General features: G+C 53.2%; 1 protein-coding gene across 4 annotated transcripts in view; it reads right to left on the bottom strand.

The window, feature by feature from the left end:
- SMAD6 (SMAD family member 6) overlaps window positions 1–13,629 on the bottom strand; it is a 147,211-nt gene that overhangs the window by 123,724 nt on the left and 9,858 nt on the right. For all 4 annotated transcript variants that reach the window (XR_010946389.1, XR_010946388.1, XM_067751622.1 and 1 more), the window contains exon 3: window positions 9,828–9,905. Coding sequence is in view for 2 of the 4 variants with exons in the window: in XM_067751622.1 (XP_067607723.1) it covers window positions 9,828–9,905 (78 nt within the window). In the remaining 2 variants the exon portion in view is untranslated. The remainder of the gene's footprint in view (window positions 1–9,827; window positions 9,906–13,629) is intronic.

Below are 13,629 nucleotides of genomic sequence, written 5' to 3'. Positions count from 1 at the left end.
ATGTGCAAAGAGGGTTGAGAACCAATGAGTGAGACCAACTGACCCATTTTACAGATAAAGAAGCCGAGTGGAAGCAGGTTGAGACCACCAAGAGATGTGGGACTGAGCCAGGACTGGGACCCGGGTCTCCTGGGCCGCTGGGCCAGCTGTGTCACTAACTTTCAACTCAGAGGAAGCCCCCAGGGCTCTGTCTGGCTTTGCCCTGAGAGAGAAGAGGGCAGGGAGCTAAGACACAGCTGGGCAGCCAGGTTGGAGGAGACGGGGTCTGTCTCCCCAAGCACCTGGACCCTCTCCTGCCCTCCTCGGCTCCTCTCCCAGGTCAAACAGCAGCAGAGGGCCCAGAAACAAGGCTCCCCCCAAACCAAATAGGGTCTCCTTGGGCTCGAGACAGACAACGTGAGCTGAGGGTCCGGGGATGTGGAGAAGCCAGAGCCGCTCTGTGAAATCTGTTCCATTTTGTTTTAAACTCTTTGGGGGGTGGCGGGCCTTCTGTGAATCACAAAACAATCCCAGCATCTACCGCATGCCAGGCCCTGAGCTGGGTGCTAGGTGGGGATGACCCAGGCCCTGCCCTCACAGCCAAGCCCGCCAAACCCCATTCCCAACGTCTGCCCTCTGAGAGCAGCCTTGTCTTGGAAACACCGTCGCCTCTTTTGCTGTAACCCTGCGGGTAGCTCTGGGAGTGACCCTGCACATCCCTCGGCTCAGCAGGGCAGAACTTGACCAGAGCAGATGTGCAGTTTCCGGAAGACCACACAGCTGCTGAGCGGAAGGCTGGGACCTAACACGGGGCTGGGGAGCGTGTCCCCTCAGTGCCGGACGTAAGGCGGTGGACAGGAGGGCTGGGGAATGTGGGTAGCATGTGGTGGGGGCGGGGGACACAGTCTGGGACTTGCTGGGCACACACACCCTGACGTGAACAGCCTGCTGGGTGCCCCATTTCACCCCAAGAGGCTGGAGCTGGAGCCAGAGAAGCTGCACTCTGCCCCCATCCCTCTCCCAACACACCCCACTCACCACGTCTGCCCCAGCAAAGCCTCCTCCCCCAACTTCGCTGCTTCCCCGGGCTGCTCAGGAGCCATGCAGCTCCCGGCTCTGCCCCTTCCCTTCCCGATTTCAGGCTGTGTGACTGTGTGACGGGAGCCCACCTCTCCACCTTCTCCCCCCACCTGGCACAGAAGGCCTGGCAGCCCAGCTCCTCCCTGCTCTGTCCAGAGCTGGCGCTACCCTGGACGACTCAGATGAAAACGGCTTCCAGGCTCCTATCTCTGAGTTTCCCCCTCTCCTTTTAAAGATCAATTAAAGCCTCGGCGATGATTCACCTTGCAGTCTGGGACAGTGCCTTTGATGTCTGCTCCAGACATGAGACCTCTGTTTTTCCAGAGACTTCTACCACGGGGTGAGGGTAGCGTCCCTCCCTCGGGCCAGGGCGGACCCTGCTTTGCAGAGGTGCCAGCCCCCCAGGCCTTACCCTCTCAGGCTGGGGGTGCCAGGCCCTGACTGGGGGAGGGGGGGTGGAGGGAGGAGGGGAGGGCATAGGGGAAGGGCCCGTGAACACCAGGAATTCTTTCCACAAAGGCAACTGGAAAAGCGATGCATCTCCGCTTCCCTTGGCAGCCAAGGGCCACGGAGGGAGAATGTTTAATATAAAAACATCTGACAAAGTACCTTCGGGATATATTTTCTGCATCAAAGAAGGAGCTCTTGGCAACAGGTGCTCTACCCTGACAAGGAAACTTTCGAGCGCAGCTCCCAATTGTTACAGACACCCAGGGAAAGCGTGCCAGTGGGGACAGGAGGAGGGCGAGCCATGGGGCCCGGCAGACAGATGGTTGTGATTAGGCTGGATGCAACCAAGTGCATTTTCTGGAATTTCAGGTCTCCTCAGAAAACCTGCTGGTTCCCCCAGTGAGGCAGGCCACCCGAGGCAGAGTGAGGGGTCGGGGCCATCTGCCTCCAGCTCAGAGGCACACGGCCCTGGATGGGCACAGGGCTCCCCCTCAGCCCAGCAGCCCATCCACCCACCATCTCACTGATTTACTCATGTATTCATCCAGCAACCATCCGACGAGCAGGGTCTCTCTAGGACCCGGTGACAGTTGTTCATGCCGAATCTCGGGGACCCAGGAACACAAAAGCCCCCACAAAAGAAGAGCAAGAATCATTGGAGTACTGTATCTTCCAGCGGGCAGAGAGGGTACCTCGCCAGACCCTGGGGAACCCAACAGGGGCCAGACTGCCTGGGTCCGATCCCAGTTTCACCGCTTTCTAGCTGGGAGACATTAGGAAGTTACTTAAACTCTCTGAGCCACAGTTACTTCTCCTTTAATTTGGCTAATAAAAGTGGCGACTTCATAGAGTTGTTGGGAGGATTCATAAATCTGATTATTAAATGTGTTATGATCTGTCTTTATTTTTATGTGTTCTCTCTCTTTTCTAGATCTCTTTGTCCCAGGCAAAAATCCATTCATTCATTTATTTATCCCACGATGACCTCCGGCTATTGGCTAGGCCCTGTGCTGGATGCTAGGCAAGGTCCAGAGCCCCTTCAGTACCAAGTATATCCCAGAGGTCCTCTGGGCCCAGTACCCACTACCTCTCGGTTCAAGTCCATTCCTCCAGATTTAGGACAACATCTCTGGATTCATCTTACCCTATTCTCCATCTCTCACGTATTAACCTTCTAGCCACAAATAAACTCACAACACACAGTGCTATTTGCATACCTCTCTGCTTCTGTACAAGCTATTCATTCCTTCTATCCAACAGGCCATCTATATCCTGTTGTCCTCCTGGTGAACTCCTAGTCACCCTACAAAACCCAACTCAGAATCACTTTCTCCTTGAAGCTTTCTCTGAACACCTCATTCCCACCCCAACAGAGTCCCCTGCTCTTGTTTCTGTGCTGGTGCTAAGGCTTGCCCACATCTCCACAGCACTCAGCAAAATCATTCACCATTCTTTGCTTGTTGTCTACCTCTCCTCCTAGACTATCAGCTCCTAAAGGGGAAGGTCCTGGCTTTCTTCACTTTGTAGCAGCTGCACTGGCATGCAGTAGGCTCTTAATACATGTTCAGTACACTGACTTGCCACCCCAAAGCCTACGGTCAGAAAACACACCAGCCCTGGGATCCTTTGTCAGGGACCCTGGAGGATGTAAAAGCTGTGTGATCTCTGGTGAATCAGTCGCCTTCTCTGGGCCTTGGATTGTCATGGGTTAAGTGTACCGTCACTCTAGTCCCCAAGTTTTCATACTCTGGGACCAGGGCCGCCGGAGTAGGGGGCACTACACCAACCCCCCTCCCTCTGCATGGCCTTGTCCCAGGCTGTAGTTTGGCTCTGAGACAATGATGAGAAGCTAAGATGCTGCAGGTCAAAAGCCCCAGCTCTCTGTACAACCCCTCAAGGCCTAGGAGCTGGTACCCTCCGCCTGGAACACATAAGCATCAAGGGGCCCCTGAGATCGGTGGCCCAATGGCCCCAATGTACAGCTGAGCAAACTGAGACTAGGGAGTGAGGAGCTTACCTGAGGTCACACTATAGGGTAAAGGGCAAGGCCAAGCCTGGAACCCACATAGGTGCACTGCTCACCACCCTACGTGCTTCTTGGCAAACCAAGTTGGCCAGGCCTCCTCCACAAATGCCTGGTCCTCTGTCATTGCTGCCTTTGACCCCCTCACCACCTCTCCTCCAGCTCCAAAAAACCAGCCCAGGAAGAACAGGCCCCCCTGTGAGATACCTGGGAGGTTTTAGGGAGGGAAGAAGGTTTTTTTTTTTTCTTTTGTTGACCAAAGCTAAAACAAAAACAAAAACACACGGCAGAGATATGATGCAAGGAACCAGAGCAGAGGTGAGTGTGCCCTCTCCCCACCCCCGCCCCAAGAGGAGGCAAGGAGTCTGGGGCTATTTCGGAATTGGAAATGGTAAGCTGGTCCCAAGAGCCCAGCGTTAGTCCTGCAACCCATCCACAAATTTCCAAGCTGGAGCCTGACCCAGTGGGTAGGCAGAGCAGGAGTGGGTCACACCCAAGACCACCTCTTAAACCATGGGGACCTACCTAGGTTCAAGGTGAGTAGTGTCAGGGCACCATCTGCCCCAAACTCCAGGTAAAACGTCCTTCCTGCTCTCCAAAGCCAAATGGAACCCTCTTTTCAGCTAAAACTCAATCCCCCTGCCCTCCCACTCTCTCTTCTAAACCACTCACTCAACACGCGGCACCCCTAGACCCACAGGCTGTGAGCACTGTCACATGTTGGGACTGAGCACAGTCACGTGACAGCAATGTTATCCGGGACCTGCCTGTCACCCAGGTGCAATCAGTTGGTAAAAATTCACCAAGCTGGACACTTACCTGTGTACTCTGTATATTATAGCAGGAAGTTTTTTATTACCCAGGCCTTGGCCTCCTCATGCCTCATCTCCCACTAATGTCAGGTACCTTGCTTCCCAACCCCTCTACCCTCCTTTGGTTTCTCAATATCAGGCTGTTTTCACACTTTCAGGCCTCTGCACTTGCTTTCCTTCTACTTGGACCGCATCTCCCACCCCCCAAACCTGCCTCTTTGGTAGATTCCTATTCATTCTATAATACCCAATTGGATATCACCTCCTCCAGGGAGTCTTCCTGGGTCACCTCCCCACCATACCAAGAGTCAGTCACTAAGCCCTTCTTTCTCTTTACTGCCTCTTATTCCACTTCTCATTATTACTATTTGTGTCTTCACCTGTCTGTGAGTACCTTGAGGGCAGAGATGATGTAATTTTTATCTCTGCACTTCCAGCCCAAGCACAGTGCCTGGCACACCATAATGGCCACACCTACCACATGTGTGCCAAGCCGTGGCTGATTCACTTGGCATCATTTCACTCTCACCATAAGGTGACACATTGTTATTTTCATCCTCATTTTACAAGTGAGAAAACCAAGGGTGGGAGTGGTTAAGCAGCTGCCCCAAAGCCCCACAACTAGGAAATGGCAGGGTCGGGACTTGAACCCAGGGCCCAAAGGTGCGCAGCCCATGCTCTTCAGCCCACCTTGCTAGAGAGGCTCAGCACACACTGAGGGAGCTGAATTGAGGACCTCGGAGAATGAGGAGCTCTAGGGTCGTTCTGGACCAGGGCCTCTGAGGCGAGCAAGCTTGGGTCCTAGAATTGGGAAGCAGCAGGAAATGATACTGCGCTAACTCACTCCTCTCCTGGCTTCTGTGAGCACTGACACACATCAGACAGCACTGACCACAAAGGGGAACCTCCTCAGGGACCACTGAGAGGAAAGGTGGCGGGTGGGTGGGCAGCATGGACCCATCTAGGTTATGGCCTGGCTCCACCTCCTGTGCTTGCTGTGCGGCCCTCAGATGCTCTCCTAACCTCTCTGAGCCTCTGTTCCCAAACTCTGCCAATCTACAGAATGCACGAATCCTGGAGAATGATCTGTGCCCTTGAGGAGCTTAGAGTTTGGCTGGTGGAGGAAAGATACCCACATCCAGCTGAGCCCCCAACTCTCCACACTGTCCTGAGTAGCTCCTTTTCTTCCCGGGCCTTCTCTTCAAAGTGAGGGGCTCGCCCTCACTGACACTCTAAAGAAACCAGCCTGCTCCAAGGACTGAGATACTGGTACACACAACCAAAGTCAAACAAAGGGACTGTCTGGTCCCCATGACAGGCAGCTTACGCCACGTCTTGCATACAGTGGGTGCTTAATAAAGCACTTGAATGGTTATCCAATAGGCACTAGAATAGGATACTAGAGGGGAGTTACTGGTTCCTTCAGAAGTCTGCCCAGTGCTCTACGCTCCAGCCCCACAGCACTGGAGTCAGGCAGGCCTGGCTTCTAAATGCAGCCCATCACCTTGGGCCCTGGTCAACTCCCAGAGCTCACTCAGCACCCAGCACTGAGCCTGGCCTAGCTCCTCCTACCTCATCCAGGGCAAAAAGCTCCTTGTGTCACGCTCATTCTGTTCTAGCCTGGAGCCAAGAGAACCCAGCCCTCAGAGAGGTCGTTCCCACATGGCCCTTGATCCTGCAATTTCTTTGAATTATCGCATATCCTGCCTTTAATTTGCCAAGAAGAGTTGCCCACCAGCCACTCACACCTTAGTATGAATTTAACCAGCTAATCTTGCTTTCCTCCGCAAACTAAATCGAAATAAAGGGAATGGGCGGGGGGGTGGAGATGTTGCAGAGAGGAAGAGGATGCCCCTTAGACAGTCAAGGGGCAGCAGTTAGGCAAGGAAACCAGTGTCGAGGACCTGAAGTGAAGGCACCCCAAAAGGGGACTTCTAGGCTTTCAATTTTTCCAAATCCCACTGAAGACACCAGGTGTAAGGGTCTTTACTTAGTGGAAGCTCCATGTTCTGGTCCCCTACTGGGTGATCTTGGTGAAGTCACTTGCCACCCTGAGCTTCAGTTTTCTTGTCTGTTTAGTGGGGATCACGTATCGACATTTGGAGCCGACGCAGAGATCAGATGAGAGGGTGTCAAGCATTCATCAGAAGGCTGAAACAAGACAGTCTCCTGTCCTGCTGCCCCCCACCCTGCCCACCGATGCATCCTCAACTGCCCTGGCTGTGACTAAGCCTCAAAATCCCCCCATTTCCCCTAAAGTGGCCTCAGCAACAGGACGGGAAAGTGAAGCAGAGACCTTGGCGCTGGATAAAAATAGCCAGCCTCAGGTCGGGTGCTGGGATTGTCATTGTGCAAGACAAACAAGGGCAGCCTCCGTCCCGGAGCTGCAGACACCCTGCTCCAGCAACACCCATCCCAAGACGCTGAGAGAGGCCAGGCTCTCAGGGACAGCGCTGCCCACCCCCCACCCCCCAGGATGCAGGGAGACAGAGGGGGCTGCGGGTGGTCTCCGGGTGGTGGGCAAGCTTCACCCGGTGGGGACACGGAGAAGCACAGGGCCCTGTGCCTCTAGCCAGGCCCCAGCCCTGTCCCTAGTACTTCAATCAGGACAGGCTGTCCCTGGCCTCCTTTTGATCACTCCCCCTTGCCAGGTGTGGCTCAGGGAGAAGGATGGGGATCCTTGCTGTGGAAGGCTGCGCAGTCACACGGCTCAGTCTCCCACCCCAAGCCTGCCACTTACAGTTTGGGAATCTGGGCAGCTGGCCTGGCCATGAGCCTCGGTTTCCTCACCTCTGAAACAGGGGGAATCAAATGTGTCTCACTGGGTTGTGATAAGGAGTCAGCGAGATGAAGAATGACCAGCAGTCAGCAAAGTGCTAAGTAGTGAATGTCAACGTTAAATAAATAAACGTCAGCATCAGCATCCTTACCATCTGTCCTTGAGCATCAAACGCCTGGTCTGTCCCAACGCATTCTACCTGCCTGTGCTCCTCAGCTTTCTGACCTCACCTCCTGCCCTGCCTCCCATCTTTGCAGGATGAGTCTTGCTTCACCATCCACTGAGACCCCTCTGGGCCTTCTTCTCACCCTGCAGGGCCTCCCTCCCTGAGCCTGTCCTCCAAGGTGACAGCCACCCACAGCCCCAGCTCTACACGCATCCAGGAGGCAGAGGCAGGGCCAACCCATCGGTCCTGGGATCCCCACGGCACAAGTAAGCTAGAAAAGCTGAACGGTGAGCCCGCAGAGTGGGAGGAGACCCACGCCATCGCTGGGAGGGGCCTGGATGACCACAATGGGGAACGCCTACCGAGACCACCTGCAACCCAGACCAATCAACCCCCAAAAGGAAATCCCAAACTTCCTCCCCAGTTCCTTCAGTCCCTTAGAATCCCAAGGCAATGGAGGCCAGATTTTCTCATGAGAGCCACGCAATCCTCATCCACAGTAAAGAGCATCACAACAGGGCCTTCTCACCAGTCAGCACCAAAGGTCGCTCTGGGATAGCTGCATGGGAATCCCAAACACAGGCCCACTGGGCCCCGAAGGCAGCCCAACCTAATGGCCTCAGGGTCTCCGGAGACCTTCCAGCCTCCAGAGGGTGCTCTCTCCTGGGAACCGGAGGTAGGGAGGGGCCTCCTGCAGGTGCTCTGGGGTCTGCTCTCTCCAGCCTGTGTCACACACCAGGCCAGCTCTGGGATGACAGAGATCACATCTGAGGACACACCATGAACCCGTAAGGCACCTCCACACACGGCAGTTTCCGCCATTAACAATGAGGGGAAGAGATGATGAAAAACTACCCATCTGTCCATACAACCAACGCCAGCGCAATCCGAATAAGTTAAATACACTCTGACGGTTGGCAGGGACATGGAATCTTGCATTCAGAAATACTTTTAAGCCTCTTGCTTCAAAATTGTATGTGGCTTCCAACCACGTAGGCACAGAAGAAGAAGAATGGATTAAAACATCCACTTCTTGCGTTCATCTGGTTGGGTCTTTCAGGGAAAGACGTTTTAACAAGTAAGGCCAAAAGGCGGGGATGAAAACAAAGTGGGCCAATGAGAGGGGCCACCAGAGACCAGAAGGCAAGTGGGACCCAGAAGCCCTAGACCCCAGTACCAGCTGCGCCATAAGCTCTACTGTACCCCTGGGCAAGTCACTTCCTGCTCTGGTTTCTAGTTTCTCTATCTTCGAAACAGACGTACTCTTGTGATCTCCCACGGCTGTGATGGAACATGGAACGGATGGGGAAGGGCTCTGGACACGGGGACTGGACAGGCAGCCCTGAGCAGCCAACACTGTGACACCCGTAGAGGCGTGGGAAGAGTATGGCAGGAATGACAGAGCTTCATGCGAAATAAGTTCACTGGAGGTACATCCAGCCCTTGCAGAGAAGTGGGGGACAGAACAGTGGTCAGAAGCACAGTGACATAGTGGCAAATGGCTCTGCTCCTACGCGACCCTGGGCAAGTCACTTTACTGCTCTTCTGAGATGATGCTTCTCAAGGGGCCCGAGTATAGGATGTGGCCCAAAGTAAACACTCAGTAGATAGCTACAATGACTGTTGTTGCCATTATGACAGGGTGTGGGGTCCGGGGAGGACGGCTCAGATGCAGGCAAACACAGGCCTTCTCAAAGCAGCCAACACAGGCTGCTGGGGAAGCATCTCCCGCCCGAGCGGCTGTCACCCAACGCAGCACAGAGCCAGGCCACAAGCCCCAGCTGTCCTCACAGCGCACCCTACCCGCCATGCTCCCAAAAGACCCCACAGATCTCAGCACTTGAGCCCCTCCTGGCCCTCGAAGCCCCCGGGTCACCACCAACATGTCATTTCTCAAGGAAAGCTTGATTCAGGTGTTCCCCAGAACGTGAGGGTCCCTATTGCCAAGTCTTAAATGTGGGAAGTAGGGGAGGCTCCAAATCAGGGTTCTCTCTGCTTCCTAGCCCAGCACCCAGTGCTCAGGGAGAGACACGGAAACCACCACCAGCCTCTGGAAAACTCCTCGCTTGCTAGACTCTCCCCCATGATCGTTCTACCCACTCCATTTCCCCCTCTTCTGACCCTGCGCATCGGTCCTTCCCCAGAGCAGGGACAGAAGGAGAAACCCAAGAAGACAAACGTAAACAAACACGTCCATTTTGCTGCCTCTCAGCCAGCTTGGGGAGAGGATCCCTCGCAAAATCGGGATGGAGAACTGGGCTGGGTTTTTATCATGTCCACAAGAGAAAACTGGTCAGAGCATGGATTGCCAGGCACTTGAAAAGTTCTCATCCTTAGTCCTCATTCATACAGATTGTTCTTAACCCCAAGAACACCTGTGATGAAGACCCTGGCAGTCTTCTCCTCGAGGGGTGGGAGGCCCAGGGAAAAGAAAAGGAGGGGGGACATCAACAAGACCTCCGTCAGGCCCCTGCCACTTGTCCCCCTCCTATAAAGTTCAACACAATGGCAACATGCAGGGAAAAAAGAAATGCCAACCTGAGAATTCACCCGGAGCCGTGATGAGGGAATTGGTGGCCTCCGTTTCAGTGTAAGACAATGTGGAATCAGATAGATCTACAGGAGGAAAGAGAAAGAGAACTTAAGTTGGCTGTGGGGTGTTCCTCTCTTCTTTCTCAAGGCAGCATGTCCCCCACAACTTTCTTCTGCCACTCCCCGTCCCAAGATCGCACGAGACCAGGCCAGCCAACCCTGGAACCCTTCTGGAAAATGCTGGCTGCTGCAGCCCTGGCACCTGAAAAAGTTTCAATTGCTCTGGCCACAGAAATAACCCAAGTTCAGGGGACCGAGCAAGTAGTAACTTGGAGCCTTCTTGGGTAAGGTTAAATTAAGCCCCTAAACAATTCATAGCTGCTGTACTTAATTACAACCATTAAAATTCTTGAAGTTGTTCCTTCTTGCTTCCTTCCTTCCTTCCTTCCTCCCTCTGGAGCTGGGGAAACTCTGTTTTAACAAGTTACCAGCCATCCTCACTCTGTCCCGCTTACACCCCTCTAATTAAGGGCTCAAGCATTTGCTCCCAGATTAACTTTTCTCTCTCTCCCCTCCCCCACCCTCACATCCAAACCCACTCCCAGAGCAACTTTCAATGTCTAGACTATTTTTTTCTTTTCTTTTTTTTCCCAAGGCGTTCATTGTTGTTTAAATAGTTTTAAGTACCTCACATGGCGTGCGCTATTTGTTTTCCCCTGTCTGCAGTGCACTTAGATGGGGAAGGGAAATTCTTTTGCACGTTTTCTCTTGAACGCTGAGCTATTAGTGGGACAAGCGGATGCCTTGGGGGGCAGGCCGACTTGGAAAGTTTTTCCTGGGCCTCTGCCTCTGCTACCAGTAACGGGGTGCTGTCCCCATTAAGGGACAGGTCTGTCCAGGAGATGGAAGGCATGTTCTTTCTGTGAGGCTTGTAGTATCTTTCATCTTCTCACCCAGCACAACCCAGATGTGGCTCGGCTGGTCCCACCTGGCTCAGGAGAGCCACTCCAAGCTGGGGAAGCCTGGCACAAAAACCGTTAGCCTAGGCCCTAGCTAGCTAGAATTCCATTCGATCCTGTAGGAATTTTTTCCTTCTACCACGTGGCCTGGGGAGCGGGAAGATGAAACCTTAAACAATTTGGCCTTTTTCTTTTTCTTTCTTTCTCGTCTCCCACTTGCCAGATGCTGACTGGGTGTTCCGGGTTTTATTTTGTTTTTTTGGTTTTATGTGATCACAGTGGCTTAGAAGTGAAATGACTTTTTGTTTATGAAAAACTAACAATGCAAGGAAAAGAAAATAATACAAAAAATAACTCGGGCTGTTTATCGGGGCCTGACAAAGTTAGCTGCTGGTCAAATGTGTTTGGAGGAAAATAGGGACAGATGGAAAATTTCTTTAAAAGAAGATAATAACCTCCGTGCTTAAGTGGGAACCTCTTTGCTTTTCAGACCTAATCTTCCCCAAGTGTTCAGGCCCCAAGTCTTGCTGCCACTTATTGTCCGAAGTAGCAACACCCCAGGCTGAACCCTGTTTCTTAGTGAACCGCTGTGGAGCCAACACAGACAGCTTGATGAACGTTCCAGGAGTGGGGGTGATGGGTGTTTTCCATCCTTCGCAGCTATAAGTCCCTGCCACGCACTCTCCAAACGTTCACGTCTAGTGCTTCTAGTGAGGCCCTACGAGGCTGCTGTAGAAAAAGAACACTCCAACCTTGGTCACTGCTCGAGCCCCAAGGAAGAACCTCATCTGGAAGCCGGAGCCCCAGGTTCGAGTCCCGCTTCCACTCTTACTCAGCAAAATCAGGGGTCACCAGCTTTGCCTGCAAAGGGCCCCGTAGTGACTATTTTCAGCTGTGTGAGCTCTACAATCTCCATCGCAACTATCCACCTCTGCTGCTGTCCTGCGGAAGCGGCCACAGACAATACAGCCGGGTTCCAGCAGAACTTTGTTATGGACTCTGAAATTTGAATTTCATATAGTTTTCACATGTCACAAAAGACATGCTTCTGCTTTTGGTGGTTTTTTTTTTTTCTTAACCGTTTTAAAAAGTAAAAACCACTCTTAGCTCAAGAGCCACACAAAAACAAATGGTGGCCTGTCGTTTCTGGACCCTTGAGCTGTATGACCACCAGCAAGTGTCACTTCCTCTTTCTCCGTCGCAGTTGTCCCATTTGTAAAATAACGGGGACACCTGCTGATTTCCAAATGGTCACTTTGCCCCGCTGGATGGAGTCCTGATTTCTGTGGCTTTATCACCGGCTGACCCACGATTCCTTGGGGCAATGATCCTTGACATTCAAGCTCAGGTGCTACACTTACTAAGAATGTTTGAGGGTTTTCCTTTTCCTCTACGAGAATGAGGGATCTTCTAAGCGACTAGTGCAATTATGTTAACTTAAAAAATGCTGGGCTTCCCTGGTGGCGCAGTGGTTGAGAGTCCGCCTGCCGATGCAGGGGACACGGGTTCGTGCCCCGGTCCGGGAGGATCCCACATGCCGAGGAGCGGCTGGGCCCGTGAGCCATGGCCGCTGAGGCTGCGCGTCCGGAGCCTGTGCTCCGCAACGGGAGAGGCCACAGCAGTGAGAGGCCCGCGTACCGCAAAAAAGAAAAAAAAAAAGAAAAATGCTGAGACGGGCCTGGGAGGGAAGGATGGGGAACCGCTGAGCTGAACAGGGGCTGCTCTGGGTTTCCGCCTCAGCCCCACTACTCATCAGCTGGGCGGTTCTCCCTGACCTTCGGCCTGATTCCTTGTCTACAAAGTGACAGGGTCCCACCAGATGATCACTCCAGTTCCCCGGAGAACTAAATGAAGCTCCTCCATCCACGGTGTGACCGTACTTCAGGAAAAACAATGAGGAAGTTGCCATCGTTAAGCCACTGACTCATACACCGTCATGGGACAGCCTCTGTCCTCCTAGACTGAGAAGGACAAACTCCTGAAGGGACCCGGTGGGCACTCCTGTCTCCACAGGGGGGCCTGGAAGGAAAACTGGACTGGATGCCTCAGAGTTTATGACACTTAGAAGTGACCTCCCAGATGATGCTGACACACGCTACCGGGAAGAGGCCTTTACCAAAAACAAAACAAAACCCACTTTTTGTGGTCACTGGTGGAATGTGTCAGCATCAGTGCCACGCCATCTGACATTTAAAGCTCGAGGCCCACGGCAGCTACCCACGGTAGTCCCAACGGTCACAAAGTCACTCTCCCGGTACTATTCAGGCCATACTCACCCCACCACTGGGATTCTCCACTGGAGGAACCAGGAGGGCCAGGAAATGAGCCATTTCTACTTTTAAAACCACATGCATCTACCCCAGCGTACGGGCTGCTCATTTAGCCCCAAGGCTTTACAGAAAACACGTTCTACCTCTGAATGGGCCCTGCCCACAATGACACTACCACTGAGGGGTACCCTCCATGCCAGGGGCTTGGTGTACCAAGACACTTGCTTTCTAAACGTTCCAGCTGTTGTTTCTGCCCAGGTGAACTTTTTGGCTTAAAAGGGGGGGTGGGAAACATATAGCTCGTCTCAACAGTGACCGTGCTCAGCCTATCTGTCATAGTGCTAATTAATACACACCAAAGGAGAACCACGTAAGGCTGGGAGGGAAGGAGAGGAAAAGAGACAGAAACATCAACCCACCAGCATCAACAAGATGTTGAAGCTGAAACCCATTCGTCTCCCACAGGCCCATGGTTAAAGGTCACAGAGAGGTTAATGATGAGCGAGGAATTTCAAGACGTAAATAGCTCGCTGCAAAGGCACTGCAAAGGCTGGGTCGGCTCTGGCCCAACCGGGGTTG

The sequence above is a fragment of the Pseudorca crassidens genome, chromosome 1, assembly GCF_039906515.1.
Source record: "Pseudorca crassidens isolate mPseCra1 chromosome 1, mPseCra1.hap1, whole genome shotgun sequence".
In the NCBI taxonomy this organism is placed as follows: domain Eukaryota; kingdom Metazoa; phylum Chordata; class Mammalia; order Artiodactyla; family Delphinidae; genus Pseudorca; species Pseudorca crassidens.
Note: the sequence above shows the minus strand (reverse complement) of the source record. Positions and strands in the feature narration are given on the sequence as shown.